Raw genomic sequence first — 15,156 nt, 5'->3', positions numbered from 1 at the left:
TCATATGGACACTGCTTTTTGTAAATACACTACTTGAGGCTTAGAGGGATCTTCACTTGGCTGTCAGAAGTGGGAACTGTGGATTTGTTTTGTTTCACATAGAATGTATTCTGTGGTTGAAACCGTAAACGGTATCATGTTAATCGTATGCAGGGAGTGGCATTTCCAATGGCGTGTAAACACTTCTCTCCAGGAATCCTTTCTTTTACCGCTTTCTGATCATAGAACACTTCAGATTCAACATGACTGACAGACGAAATGCTCAAAGATCCAAGATTTCAAGTTTTGTGGGGGAAAAAAGTAACCCACAGAAGGCTGTTGAGCATTAGTCAGAAAGCAATTCCGATGGATTGTGTTGACATGTGTTTACTAGTTTCAGAACAGGAAAGACACAATCTGCAACAACAAAAATGGGAATCCCATAGCATATTAGATAATATGTTCCTGCCAAGTTAGGTTTAACTGCAATGATCTATGATCTTTCCTTTGGTTTTTGTCTTATTTAGTGCCAATTAAAAACATGGCTGCTACATGCTTTGGCAAACTGTTACCAATGTCAATGCCCATAAAGCACATAAAGCCCTTAAAACAACAAATGAAGAAGAAGAAAACACAACAACAAAAAGTTAGTGTTGCGAGTTCAGATAACACAGGAGCTAGAAGACCCACCTGCTTCTTTTAAATCAGCTGTGTGGGAACATTTCGAGTTCCCTGTGGACTACAATAACGATGGAGTGCGAGTGGTGGATCGGACGAGGACGGTGTGCCAGCGTTGTTCGACATGCTAATGGTATGCCAAACATGCTCAATCATATCAGAAGGCATCACCCAGATTTGTCAATTCAAAATGTTAAAGTTCCTTATTTTTATACTGACACTTGCACTACTGTTCAAAATAAATAAAAAACAAACCTGGAATTATACATTTGGGATTTTTTTGCTTTTTCTTGTTGTACCGAACCCGTACCGAAGCGTGACCCCCAAACCGAGGTACATACCGAACCGTGAATTCTGTGAACCGTTACACCCATAACAATTAGGTAAGATTTTTTACTCACAAGCCTCTTCCACATACTTTTTTGTTTTGTTTTTCTGTTAAAGAGCTTACCTTATATTTATTCTAGTCTAAAAAATCAGATTTATATGAATGAGTGTTTTCTTTAAGATTGGCTGAAACCTGCTTGGCAGTTGAAAGGTTGATGTAAAGCGCGAGACATTATACCGGTAGTGTAGGACTTGAGTTGGACGGCGCTGCTCCAGATACTGTGAATTGTGGCCTCCTTCCTGACATACCTGTGGCCTGAACCTCCAAACCTTTCCACACACATCAAGCTAATCTCCAAGATCAGCACCAAAAGAGTTTCTCTGCATCGTATACCGCCTTTCCCCTTCTCCCTGAATCGGACGCTAATTCCAGGAATTGGGGTCTGCTGCATTCAAATGATTATATTGTTCTTAATCAGTGTGAATTGCGAGAATCAGCTAAACAAATGTCTGACAAGAAAGAGTGAGTTCTTTGAGTCCTGAAGAAACTTTTGAAGTGGCTTTAATTCTTTTGCTGATTGACTGGCCGGTGATCTAAGATGACCACAGGCCCTGATCAAGTTTTTCTAAAATTGCTAGGATAGTATTGTTAGCACTCTGTCAGTAGTCATAGAGTTGAACCTGCTCAAAAGAGAAATAAGCTTTCTAGCTTTCCAGTCTTCCTGACAGTGTCAATGTGAGCAAGTTAATGTGAATGTCAGCTTGCTGTAAACACAACTCTGACTGTATACTCTACAGAAATATATGGTTAAGTATGAGGTTTGGTCTAATGCTTCAGTTAAGTTTTACTGAATGGAAGGATTGACAGAATAAAATACAATATATCTTCAATTATAATCAGATTTTGGTCTTACCGGAAACTTTTTTCAGCTTTTTTTTTTTTAATGACCTTTTCAATTTTTTAAGCTTATTTTTATGTAATTATTTCAACTTAAAAAGTGTGTAAACATATACATATGTGAACCTATCTGGAAAAAGAAGCTTGCACAGTAACTTTAGTGAATCCTACAAGGTAAAAATGCTGAATACTGTAATTCGATAACATCACCTGTGCCCCCAAGTAGAGTCAATTAGCTACTGACTGCTGAATTGAGAGAAAAAAGAAGATAACAGCATTGGAAACTGATATAAAACATAATAAAATCTCAGACATAAGACACCATTTTTCATCTACGATTTTGAAAGTGCCAAATCTATGGTTTCTCCTTTACGTTCTAGCAAGTGAGTGCTGACTGCAGACAATCACCAATCTGTGTGATGAATAGGCTCCGAGCGCACAGCCCTGCGCTGTTGTGATCGATGGGGTGTCGCTGTAAACGTCATCCCTAAAGACCACCAGAGACACTTTCTGATTAGCACTTAATCTCACTTCCATCAACCCTGGCTTCAGAAGAATGAGTGTAGCTTGGCAGGGCCAGCATATCTCTGAAGGCCAGCAAACCAACAAAAGAAAAAAAGATGAGTCTGACGTCCGCTGACTGCTTTCAAACGATTATAATCTGATGCTTGCACAGGGCCCTCTTAGAGCTCACTTTCGTCTGGGTAAATCTGACCGAAGAAATGTAATCTGCGGAGCGACGGCTAGTAACGCAGGCCTCTGTCTCTCAGGCTTTTTCCAGTTTGCTGCACAGTGTTTTTTATAAAGCGTTGTGGTAGGTCGCTCAGCTCCCTGTTTGTGATATTTAAGACTTGGCTTAGATCAACTGAAGTGTTTTTCGACTTGAGCGATTGGTTTCGCCCTTGGACATTTTCCTGTAAACGGGACGCTAAGGAGTTTACATTGCAAGTCACTTATTGTGGAATGGACTGTCTTGTTACTGGCTCCTTTGTCTTCCGCAGGCAACTCAAGCCGAGGGCAGAGCCACTGCGGTTTTGGGGGGCTTTCGTCGGCTGCCTTGACACTGTTCGAGAGGGCCAGCTCTGACCAGAATTAATGCAATATTCACATTCATAACCAATCAGGGTTCAAACAGCAAGAGGGGAGCCAGAGTTTTCATGAATGACAAATTGTAGAATTGGACATATTTACTATGAATTACAGAACATCCTGCTGATATATCTATTATGGTTGTGTTGGTTTGTATTCTTGTTTTCTGCTTGTCAGCCCTCCCACAGTTGAGTCTGTTTGCTTGAGTTCACCATGTCCTTGTCATCGGGTGAAGACAGGGTCATCCACACATGAGGGATGATATGACGATCTCAATGAATTCTGCCTTTCAGTAACTACTGGAGAATAAACAGCGTTCTTAACCACTATATTAAAGTCATCTTTCATTGTAGACCGCATATTGAAACGTAGCTAATTTCTCTTAGGCCCACACGGGATGAGATGTAAGATCTATAATAACTGTAGGCAAATAATGAACTAGGGCTGCACGATTTTGGGAAAAAATCGAATTGCGATTTTTCTGACAAATATTGCGATTGCGATTCGTATTGCGATATTTGTTTTTAAGCGACCCAACGTATGTTTATTGTAAAATGTGGCCATATCTCCGGCTAGGATGGTCGTATCAACGTACTCCCGTCTCTAGCAACCCCGCAGCCCGAGCTACGAGGGAAAGAACTAAACTTACATGAAACTTCCGTTGGATTGCTTTAAAGTCAAGCTTCAGTTTAAGATTCACCCTTTAATAGAAACATGTGATGGAGCATTACTAACCTGACCCAGATGGTTTGTTTCACCAAACCATCTAGGAAAGCTCCATTGGAAGCCATTTGGAAAGGGCAGGCACTTTCAAAAGCACTTGGCAGGTGATTGGATCAATCTGTCTATCACCTTCTATCATGGGCCACTTCTGATTGATTAACAATGGATGGTGCATGTGGAGCACAGCACTTCTGATTGGTGTGGATGACTGACACACAAGAACAAAAAAAAAAAAAAGTAAAAAAAAATCCACCAATTTTTGGTGCTTACTGTTTGCCCTCAATTTACATCGCTGGTTGTCCCACTGTGTGCTTTCCGCACTATCATTAGGTCATTATGCAAACTGGCTGAATATTCGGCACAGTGATGAGGTGCAACATTCAAGCATTGTGCAATGGCCAAGAAGTTTGGGGTCTTCACTCTTTTTAGGAGTGAAGGTACAAAGCATTTATGCTAATGTTTACGGGGCTCTTGCAAAGTTTTTAAGCCAGATATCTTCAATAAAGTAGATTATGGGCAATGTTTGTTACTCTAAGTTAATGGTCGGTCTAAAGGTGAGAGTGTGCTTACTGAACAAGTGCATATTACCTGTAAACAAACTAGGTCTGAAGGCAAAAGTCTTCAAAGCTTTTAGTGAACAAATTGCAAATGAATCAAATTGCAAAACTTTAGCAAGACCTACCAAATGAGGAACTTTCCTAACCTTAACAATTTGAAATCAATGCAAAATCGAGGGTTCCCACCTAGACACGACTGTGAAAAGCCAGCTGTCGTAGAGATTGATGAGACATGATGATCATCAAATATACATCACTGCATAGACACTCTTTTCTAAAAGAGAATCACGCTAGAAGGAGAACTTGTTTGTATATTCCAAATGTACATAGTCTTGTGGGGAATGAAAAGGAGGGCTTGAGATAAATATTCAAAAATCAGATATATCCAAAATTAGCTGGAAGAATCACTGACATCAGAATTGTTTTTGTGGGGAGGTTTCAGATATTGTTTGACGATTTACTTCCATTGTATTAATCACCTTCACTGTTTACTCCTCTGTTTGTCCTGCAGCTAGCTATGGAACGTACCCCATCTGTAAAGGCTGCTCCGTGTGCTCCAGGGACAACGGCTGTGTAAACTGCCAGCCCAAACTCTTCCTGTTTTTGCGAAGAGAGAGAATGAGGCAGTACGGGGAGTGTCTTCACGACTGCCCAGCCGGATACTATGGCATGCGCAGCCCCGAACTCAACATGTGCTCCAGTAAGTCCTTTTGAGTTTTTAACCTCGCACTCCAAACCCACCCCTAACATCCCTTCTTCCCCCCCCAACAACACCCCATCTTCCCCAGACACACAGTCCCTAAACTTCCCCTTTTGCCTCACAGCACATGATTTATTGTCAATTATCCATAGGAGACACACATACCGCGCAATTTTAAAGGCTCATTCGTCCACACAGGTGGATGTAAGTAGTGAAGCCTCGTCTAAGCGGTGTCACCCTCGGGATTTAACGGTGAACTCCATCAAGGATGATCGCTGTTTCTCATTTATCTTTAACACTCCCTCGACACTTACAATACCAAACATCCTACAGTCACGAGGATGTTTGAAGGCATGACATTCAGGTGCAAATTCAACCAAGATGCACTACAGATTCAGCCAAACCAACCCCAGAGACTCAAACGCCCACATTAAAAGCACTTTTTGCCATGTCATTCAATATCATCTGAACTATAAAAGGTGATTATATATCCGCATTAGGGAATGGAACTAACCTCTTTTGTAGCTAGCCTGTAAGAGCTTGTGGATTTTGACTTTCACTAGACAGCGTCATTTATTGGCAGCCAATGACGTCTTTGACTTTGAAAAAAAACCCAGTCTCAATTGAAGTGTCCAGATCCTCCACCACCAAATGTGCGTTTATTGAAGTTCGATTAAAAAAACCAAAGCATTAAGTGCATCAAAGCCCAGAAGATTAGAAGTCAATTCAGGGAGAGTACAAACATGATCTGATTTCTAAACGTGGCTCATTTTTAATGATTGTTTCAGAGATAAAAACGCATTAGATCTTTTATTAATACTCTCCTTTTTAAACATATTACTCATGTGGCCTGAAGTAAAAATATGAAATGTTATTTTTTCACAAATCTTGTTGTGGAAAATACTGTAGATGACACACACATGTCTCACACACTTTCAATTATGCTTTACCGTAAAAAGAAAATCCAAACAATAACAGCGAAACATGTTATATGCTCTCGTGATTCTCGTTAAAGAATAACTCTGAAATCCAATTAATTAAATGTGTCCCTCTCCTCCTTATGCAGCACCCGGATCTCATAACTTTATTTTAACATGAAATGAGCTCGTAGAGAGAGACGGAGCCTTATAACACGGTGCCAAAGGTGTTGGCTGAGTGTTTCATAAGAAAACAGAGAGAAACTTCAACTCGTTTGGTTTCCCAGTGCCAAAATCCTGACAGACGAAAGCACCAGAGGAGGGTGTCCGGACCTTTAGGCCCAATAATGCAAACATGGAGCAACCGCAGGAAGAAAAAAGAGAAAATTAAAACTTCAGTCCCCATACATCTTACAGTTTGACGTGAGAGCCTGTTTGTGTTTAGCTGGACATGCTGGGATTCTACTTTAGGAGGAGGCTAAGGTTGGATGGATGTGTCAAACACCGGAAATGTTTCCCCAAAGGCCACTGTACTTTACCTGTGTGAAACTAAAAGTAGTAAACGTAAACTTATTTTGACTTGTTTGCATAACCAACAATGTCACCAATGCTAATGCTAAGCTAGCTCTTGATTGTCATTAAGCCTAAATACCTTTTAGCTACATGTTAAACGATATCTTCACATTTTCTCAAATATAAAGATATAGCATTTTTTTACAGGCACAAGTTATTTTTCCAAATGTTTCCAGTGTTCTGATTTCACAATAAGCCAAATGAGACAATTAAGATATTTTCCAGATGCATTGTTTTATTTATTTTATCTCTAATCGGAATTCAGTTTACCTAATATCAAAATTCCATTTAAGCGAAAAAGGTCCAATTATAGGGATTTCAGCAGCAGTTTAGTCATTACGACTTAGAACATCTCCTTCTGCAGTTTTAACCAGTAACAGCGATCCAAACCCCTTTTTCATGACTCATATAATTGGAACAGAAGGACATCTTGTTCTCTGTTAAATTACCCTTTTTCTTTACTTTAATCCCACTATCCTAACCGCTGTATCCCCATATTGGGTACATTTTGAATGAACTGATCCTGAGTGCGGCAAGTTAATCTGAATCCCTCTCCGTACAGCTCATAGAACAACATCTTGTATTGTCACGTAGCATCAGATCTCAGAGTGAGGACCACTTTGATGTGATCGCTCTTTCAGCCATGGTTTTGTAATCCAGTTTCATGTTTGACCCTCATTCTCAGCTGCGCCCTGCATGTCAATTTCAATAAACAGTTCAGGTCCAACTTTCCTAAGCGTATATTTTCCTGGGTTGGAGGCTAATTGTCAGGTCAGGGAATGGTGAGTTGACACTGGTACCTATGAGAGAATAAATGACGGTGACGGGCTCTCTCCCGCTGCGGTCAGAGCTGACGGGTGCTCCTGGTTTCCAAAGAGGCCTGGAACGTGGCATTACGTCTCTGTTATCATGAGCTTTTTAAACACAGGCTCTGAAATCACTCAGGGAGCAGCTGCTTATTATTACAACTGAATTTCCCTGTGTGATCTTATCTCATTCAAGATTTTTTTTGTGTGGACTGCCATGGATAAAGGAAAACAAGAGCCAAGACAAGAGGCTTGTACACTCATCCAGTCACTGGGTTAGTGTTCAGTGTTTTTGGAGGGCCTCCTGAAGCATGTGACTGAGAGCCATTCACACTTTTATGCTCTGTAGACTAGTAATATTCGGTTTCATTCTAGGATAGGAACGTTTTAGCGATAATGAGCTTAAGGCCAGTGCAATACCGCTAATTGTAGATTTAAATAATCCTTTTCTGTTCATGTTAATTTAAGTCTAAAGTCTTTTTTTTAGGGGGAAATGCTGTAAACGGCATTTAGAATTTCTTTTGAGCATCATGTGTGGTGTGGGCTATAAAGTATCCCAGCATGCACAGGGTAAACACCTCATGACACAAACATATTAAAAGTAGAAAAACAAAAGCAGGTCGCATTTGTATGCAGACTGTACACACTTTGAAACAATGCCCTTTTCAATCACAGAAATGACTGAATATTGTACTTTATTGTAATAAAGGGCAACATTTTTTACCAATTAAATCATTTTGAATTAAGCTATTTGCAAAGAAATCAGCATTTATTTTCTATTGTAATGTTCTTGAATGTCAGTCTTGGAAAAACATAAAGAAGTTACGATGAATTACTTTTTTTTAATTATGAATGGTAGTGTATTACCTTACCATGCCAATAACTCATTTGTAATGACTACTTAAGGACATGTGCCTAACTTGATGAATTTTAAATGTACGGCTTTCATTCTAAGTGGGATTATCCTACACTGCAGAGAAAATGACTATAATTACAGCCAACAACAATGTTAACTATACTTTCCGCAACATTACATAACTAAAGGCCCATTTAAACCTACAAAACCTAAACCTACTCAAGTGGCCCCAGACATGGGAGCCACAATGTTAACAACCATCACTTAACTGCAGCCGGTTCGTTAGCGATGTCTTTTTGTTGCATAATACCTTCTTGTATGTCCATAAATTATGTTCTTAGGTCCCTGCTCTACAAGAACTCCTTTCAACAGCTAATGGATAGGTTGATATGAGCCATAAACCATATGCAGTAACTCCAGTGTTATCCACAGGGGTTCTTATCAGCCGCCCAGAAGAGGCCCCACACCAGTGTCTGTGGGTGTCAACCCACCGCTCGGCATGGAAGATTTGTAGCAACGCTCACACAGTACGCCGCTTTATGTACACCCAAATATTTGTGAATGAGGTGCAGTCATGCTCTCGCCTGGGCCACATTTCATAATACCTCAGGTTTTTTTAAATATACATTCCCAGGCAAAAGCATATTCTGGTCATTTTGTATTCAGCTCTCTGGCTGAAGAATTATGAGCTGAAAGGGGACTATCAGAGCTGTCTTTTTGAAAAGAGAAAGTGTTAAGAGGGTCAGCATGGGAGCAAGGCTGCATTCAAGACTTCCTCCCTCAGGGCATATTAAGGACCCCCCACCGCTACACACACATACACACTCTAGCCACCAACCGAGTTGCCTTATCCTACTGCAGCAGGCTTTCAAACACGCAACAACCCCAGCTGTGTTCGCTGCCAACCAACATCCAGTCAGATCAAGGCCTGGGATTGCCAATATCCTGGAAGCGTGGTAAATATCACAGTCCCGTCAGCGCCAGCCTAATGTGCCGCTAGAGACTTCTCTGTCAGAGGTAATTGTTTTGGATTGCCAATTATGATTTCTTTTTTTACTGGGTTGCTCACACTGCGGAAATCTATTAGCACATTCTATTGTTGTATTTCTCGCTGCTTTGTCACATATTATTACATTACATTACATCTGGAAGTAGAAGGTGATTGGATGTGCCATTTCCAAGATAATTTTAGTTTTAAAGTACACCTTGGGAAATCGTTGGGTTAGAGGTGGAAAAGAGCCATGCATCATATGGGTTTTTGTAACCTGTAGTTGGAGGCGCTGGCAGCCTCTTCCCATGTATTTCATTCAAATTCTCACTTTCTCACTAATTCTGAGCTTGTGGGTATTTCCATTGCACGGTCTGACCAACACAAAGACCCAGTTGCTTTTGGCCTTTGAGCTTTATCGAGGGACATTTAACCATCACACATTTTACTAAATGCTCTTTCAGATTTGCCAGACAATACAACGGACCGCCAAAATCACAGCCAGGCGCAGAGTTGAATAGGGTTATTTCTCACAACTTCATTGTGTGTACTTTATTGAGAAGGAAAGGGCTTGACCACAGTGTGAAGCTCGAGCTGTCTGCGTGTATGCTAAACAGATACAGGAGCAGACTGCAATCCTTGGAGTGGAGACGCTAGGAAGACTGCTGACACATCTGTCATTGCTGTTCTCTCTCTGGGAGATACCGATTGACAGGAACACCACTTCTGCTTCACCTAGCTGTACATTGACGCACTGAGGAGCAGGTGGAAAAAAGACAGCACAGAGACAGTTGGGAAGAACATGGCAGCTCTGGCCTTTACCAAGAGCTGCTGATATTCCGCAACTCCGCACTACATGGCTGGTAGAAGCGAGCAAGCCAAAGCCTCCATGTCAGCCAAAAACTGGGGCCTAGAGAGTAGGTCAGAGCTGTTCGACCCAACTTGGAGTCAAACGATGGAAAGAAATAGGGCTTCTTTTCCCCATCACATTGCCAGGTCTTTTATGACACCGACACTCCTGCTGCGCCACATCGGTTCTGGTTAGCTTTGTGGACGGGTCTGAGACTCCAACTCACCTAGAGCTCAGATAACGTAAAAAAACAACCTTTTGAGACCATCCATCGAAATGATTTAGCGCCTTTTTGCTTTCATAGTGAATATGTAAATGAATGGAGTGATTCACATGGTGCTGTCAGGCTGCAGAGGAACCACAGTTGACTAGAGCTGACTTGAGGTTTTGAGTGTCCCTGATAATACCGGTGGGTTCCCTACCAATACCACAGCCGAGGGACCGCCAAGTTAGATCACAAGTGACATCATCTTTCAACTCCAAATGCACTTGACATGCAAGCAATTCAATCGCAAAGCCAAACAAACACAAAAGTGTATCTGCGAAAATGGGCAATGGGGGAATTTGCAGGCGACCCCTCGGAAACCCTCGGCCACTTCAGCTTTTGACATTCCTTTCAAAGCTGAAACACAAGGCTGCTCCTCCTGTGTTCATGATATAACTCACAGGCCAGAACCAGGCTGCGAGATAATGATGATAATACGTTTAAGTCCCGGGAACAGAGGGCCTTCAATGGGATCTGATGACCTCATTATTTCTCATTAGTCTCCCTGAGGCACCTATACGAAGATTTTAAAGGTGGTCCAGAGGTTAATCCGGCAGGGAGAGTGAACCCGCTCCCCCGTATCAGTTTCTGGAGCTGCTGGCCGAGTTAGCCTAACTGACCATTGATCGGTGTGGGAGCTTCTCCAGTGTCAGAGATAGCCTACGCTGTCCCAGATAGCCTTTGTGCAGAGAAGTGGACAGAAGGATACATGTATGTCAGTGCGATCCTTTCCTACTCGTCTCGCTCTCGGATGACCTCTGACCCTTCAGCTTTGCCTCCCTGCATTCTAACTCCCATGGAGCCGCATTGATGTACCAACCACCTCATCAATCCTGCTGAGAAGACATTATTACTTATCTTCTATTTAGAACATTTCCGGGCATTTGTGGCATCGCCTTACTGATGTGTTAATCAAAACACTTGTCAAGTGCCACTGCTGCTGCACGATATAGTATTTCACACAGCTGTGCTGCTCCTATTTACGGTCAATAACTGAGGATTGCACAACAACCCCAGCGCTTTAGAGAACTGCCAGATGTTCTTGTTCCCCCTGCTTAGTCTTTTTGGTTTGGGAGCTAAAAGTCTCTCAGGTGATGACAGGCCTGGGAAGTGTGAAGGGTAAAAGACAGCTCAGTGCTTTCCAATTAGGTCTGTGATTTATTAGCCTGCTTCTTGTATTGGGCTTCTCTTGTATTAAGCCTGACTGATTCAGAGTAAAGTGGATAAGATGCAGATAGCTAGAATAAAAAAGACAGAAAAACACTTTACATAAGTTTGACGTCCAGCCCAAAAATCTTTCTACTGTACCGCGTAACTCCCGAGATCCAGGACATATGTTGTGATATAATATAAAACGGAGCAAAGGTAATACCTAGATAAGATCAAATCAAATAATTAAATGAATAACGTGTGTGAGAACACAGGAAATTACCAAAGGGTTCAGCGATTTATGTCAGTGTGTTGACGTCTTTTCAGAATGCAGAGTACAGCTTCATTGCAGAGTGGGTTTATCTCCAGCCATATCTGATTGGTATGTGTGTGTTTGTGCATATGTGTGTGTATCCATGGTTTGTTTAGACTGGTCGGGAAAGCGTGAGACCAGAGTGAGTGGGCAGAGGCCATACTTTAGGGTTCAAAGTAAAGCGGGAGGGACCCCCTCGTTTTGGAGGAATGTCGAGGAGGAGGCCTGATGGTTAGCTGGAGATGGTGTAATTAAGGGGTGTGATTGTGAGAACCTTCCCTTCCCCGGGCCCTGCAAGGGTCACAGATAAAAGAGCAGCCCTCAGCACCGTCTCCGCTCTCACATGTGGAAGATCACAGTAACGCAGGTTTTACACGCAGAGAAATGCGCACGCGCTAATGCGTGGTTGCGTCTCCGTTCGAGGCACAATGGTAGGAGTGAAGCAAATGTCACCCTACCTGCAGGCGGAGGGTGACAGTGGCTGCAGGTTACAGAATGTGGTTTCCCGACATTGTAAGCCTATTGGACCACATAGAGCCCGTCAGGAACGTCATAAATTAGCCAGCTCTGGGAGGCTCCTTCTAATCATGTGGGCCTGCGCGTCGCCCTGCTGGTGTGGTTGTTGTAATTTGGCCCTGCCTGTTGTGCTATTTGCAGAGTAAAAGCTTGATGACACATTGCCGTGCCTTTCTTTGCGAGCGCCCCGCTGCGTGTCGCGCGCAGCCGGCAGGGTGTGGCGTGGGAGGATAAGTGTGCTGTTGTTTTTGCTGACTTAATGCATCAGCATTTGTTTTGGTGAGGCAGAGCTAAATGGTGTCCCCCTCCCCATGCATCCCCCTTCCTCACTCACCTTTTAACCTTTCATATCGTAGCCAGAACTTAATGGTTCCACACAGATGGCCGGCGTTTTGATTATGAGCCCTCATACTCCTTATAAGAAAAACCTGACTTCACAATAATCCTCAGTTATGGACACAGACCCTGGTGCAGTGATAACATAGCATATTATGGACACCTAATGGGATGTATTCTTCCTGTTGCCGCACACTGTTAGTTGATAACATGTGAGCTTGTGTGTTTGTTTCCAGATTGTTGGATGTTGGTGCAATATGCTGAAAGAGCCCAGCATGACATAATGCCTCACTGTCTGATGTTGTTTTTTCATACTGTTGAATATTCCGAACATGAACAGGAAGATGAAAAATAAAATATCTGTCAAGCGAAACATATTTTCTGAAATACACTTGAGCCCTGGAGAGAAATGATTCACTGGGGCATCGACAAATCTTTGTTTTGTGGGACAGACAGCATAATCCTTTCAAGAACCCCCATCCCCAAACCCCTTAGCTTTCGATCAACTCCAGATGAGAGGGATCTCAGACCCTGATGACTCTCCTCTTTTCCCCCTTCTTCCTCCAGGGTGCAGGATAGAGAACTGCGAGTCCTGCTTCAACAAAGACTTCTGCACCAAGTGCAAGTCAGGCTTTTACCTACACAAAGGGCGCTGCTTTGAGAAGTGCCCCGAGGGCTTTGCCCCGCTGGAGGAAACCATGGAGTGTGGAGGTACGTTAAACGACACGAGTATGTACAAATAATTAAAGAAATATCCAATCTGAATAAACAACATTGCCTACTCCATTGGACCATTTCTGACTGTTAAGCTTCTTCTCTTAAAATTGTGTATATAGATGGTCATAATGATACGTTAGCGTGCGTTCATTAGTTTGTATAAGTTTCACAAAATTCTTCATTATCACCAAAGTAAACAAAACAACCCTAATTTCTAGATTCTAATGCAAATTATAAAGTAAAGTAATTTTAAGGCAGTACATAAGTTTCTAACCTTAAGAATTTTCTACCGCTGAAATCGTTATATCAGCTTGTTGCACTTTTTATGCTAATGTAGCGTTAGTTTGCTAACAACATTAGCATAGCTTAATAACAATAGCACATTTTAAGGTTAGAACAAGTTATAAGTAGCTTCATGCTTATTTGCCTAGCAATTATATTTAAAAATGAAGGTTTATCGTCATACGTTTTCGTAACTGGTGGATGTTGTATGTTAACCTTTCCTTTTGTAACTGTCGTGTACATGTTATCATACAACTTCTCAGTTGGCCTGCTTTTTTTTGGAGTAAGAAACAAACAGTTGAAGTGGGACCCCACACTAAGAGGCTATAAACACCCGTAAAAGAACCTTAGCCCTGTATTAAACCTTGACCTGCACTCTGCTGTGGTTTCACTGCACATAGCTGATTATGCTTGTCTTTGCAGAAGGTTGCGAGGTGGGCCAGTGGAGCGAATGGGGAGCCTGCACCAGGAGAAACAAAACCTGTGGTTATAAGTGGGGTCTGGAGACCCGGACCCGGCACATTGTAAAGAAACCACCCAAGGACACGATACCCTGTCCCACCATCGCTGAGTCCAGGATGTGCAAAATGGCCCTGAGGCACTGCAGGAGAGGTAAGGATAGTTTGCAGCCATATGTTTATTTTTGTGAGAAAGATACTCTGTCAGTCGCTCCAAACTCAATCCATGTTCACTTCAAAGTTTACACTACGCTGATGAATCTGGAAAAAGAAACAGCCTTCTTTCTCGCTGAGAGTTCCACCTGTTTCATGTAACCCTTGTACCTTCCACTCAGCCTTGTTTTTTTGCAGTCTATGTTTTTGAGCTGGCGTTTTGGTGCATTAAACATCAGTATTTTTCCATGGCGGCCTTGTTCGGGCCAGCTTTTCTGATGTATATTCCCCCCCCCCCCCCTCTCTCCCATCTCCCTTCCACTCCTCCGTGGAATTCTTCAAAGTCAGAACTGCAGGCTTCCTCAATGGCCGTCTCTGTTTCCTCCCGTCAGCCTGACAGATATTTGCCGTGCACACAGCATGTATGTCAGGCCATTAAATGAGAAGTCAATTCTGGAATTTCTCTCTGTGTGAATTCAGCTAAGGGAAATATTATTTTTCAAAAAGTAAACCATCTCTCTAAGACGATCCAAACACACCATTTGGGGTGATGGCCTCAGTTAGCAGTGCTTTTAAAAGAAATGTTTTTTCCTTCGTAATGTACTTTCACTTCTCTCGTAAACTTTGGATTAGGATAGGCCAAGTGTAAATATTTAATTCACCAAATAAGGAAGCAATTACAGTGGCAGATATTATTTAGGCTGTCGGAAAAAAAAGAAAACATTGCTGAGCAGAAAGAGGGAAATATTCTAACCTGGAGGATTTTTCTCCATTTTTGGCCTGGAGTGTTAGACGAGAGGATCATTTAGTGAAGTGGTGAAAGAGTAAATCAACTTAAAATACACTCTGATAGTTTCTCGTATTCCAGCACTACCAAGGCTGCTCTCTGGTTGGAAACTGTGATTCCATGGCACATTTAGCTCCTAAAGCCTGTTTCTCAGGGAATTTCTCCCCAACCCCCACGCTCCTCTTTGGGACTTTGCCGTGGCTTCTTGACCTTTTCCGACAAACTTTATGACCTTCTTT

General features: G+C 42.2%; 1 protein-coding gene across 3 annotated transcripts in view; it reads left to right on the top strand.

The window, feature by feature from the left end:
* rspo2 (R-spondin 2) overlaps positions 1–15,156 on the top strand; it is a 58,918-nt gene that overhangs the window by 20,420 nt on the left and 23,342 nt on the right. For all 3 annotated transcript variants that reach the window (XM_034103086.1, XM_034103085.1, XM_034103084.1), the window contains 3 exons: positions 4,763–4,951; positions 13,088–13,231; positions 13,943–14,131. In XM_034103086.1, the coding sequence (XP_033958977.1) occupies positions 4,763–4,951; positions 13,088–13,231; positions 13,943–14,131 (522 nt within the window). The remainder of the gene's footprint in view (positions 1–4,762; positions 4,952–13,087; positions 13,232–13,942; positions 14,132–15,156) is intronic.

This window comes from Pseudochaenichthys georgianus, chromosome 16 (assembly GCF_902827115.2).
Source record: "Pseudochaenichthys georgianus chromosome 16, fPseGeo1.2, whole genome shotgun sequence".
In the NCBI taxonomy this organism is placed as follows: Eukaryota; Metazoa; Chordata; class Actinopteri; order Perciformes; family Channichthyidae; genus Pseudochaenichthys; species Pseudochaenichthys georgianus.
The sequence above is the reverse complement of the archived record's forward strand: the minus strand, read 5'-3'. Positions and strand labels throughout refer to the sequence as shown.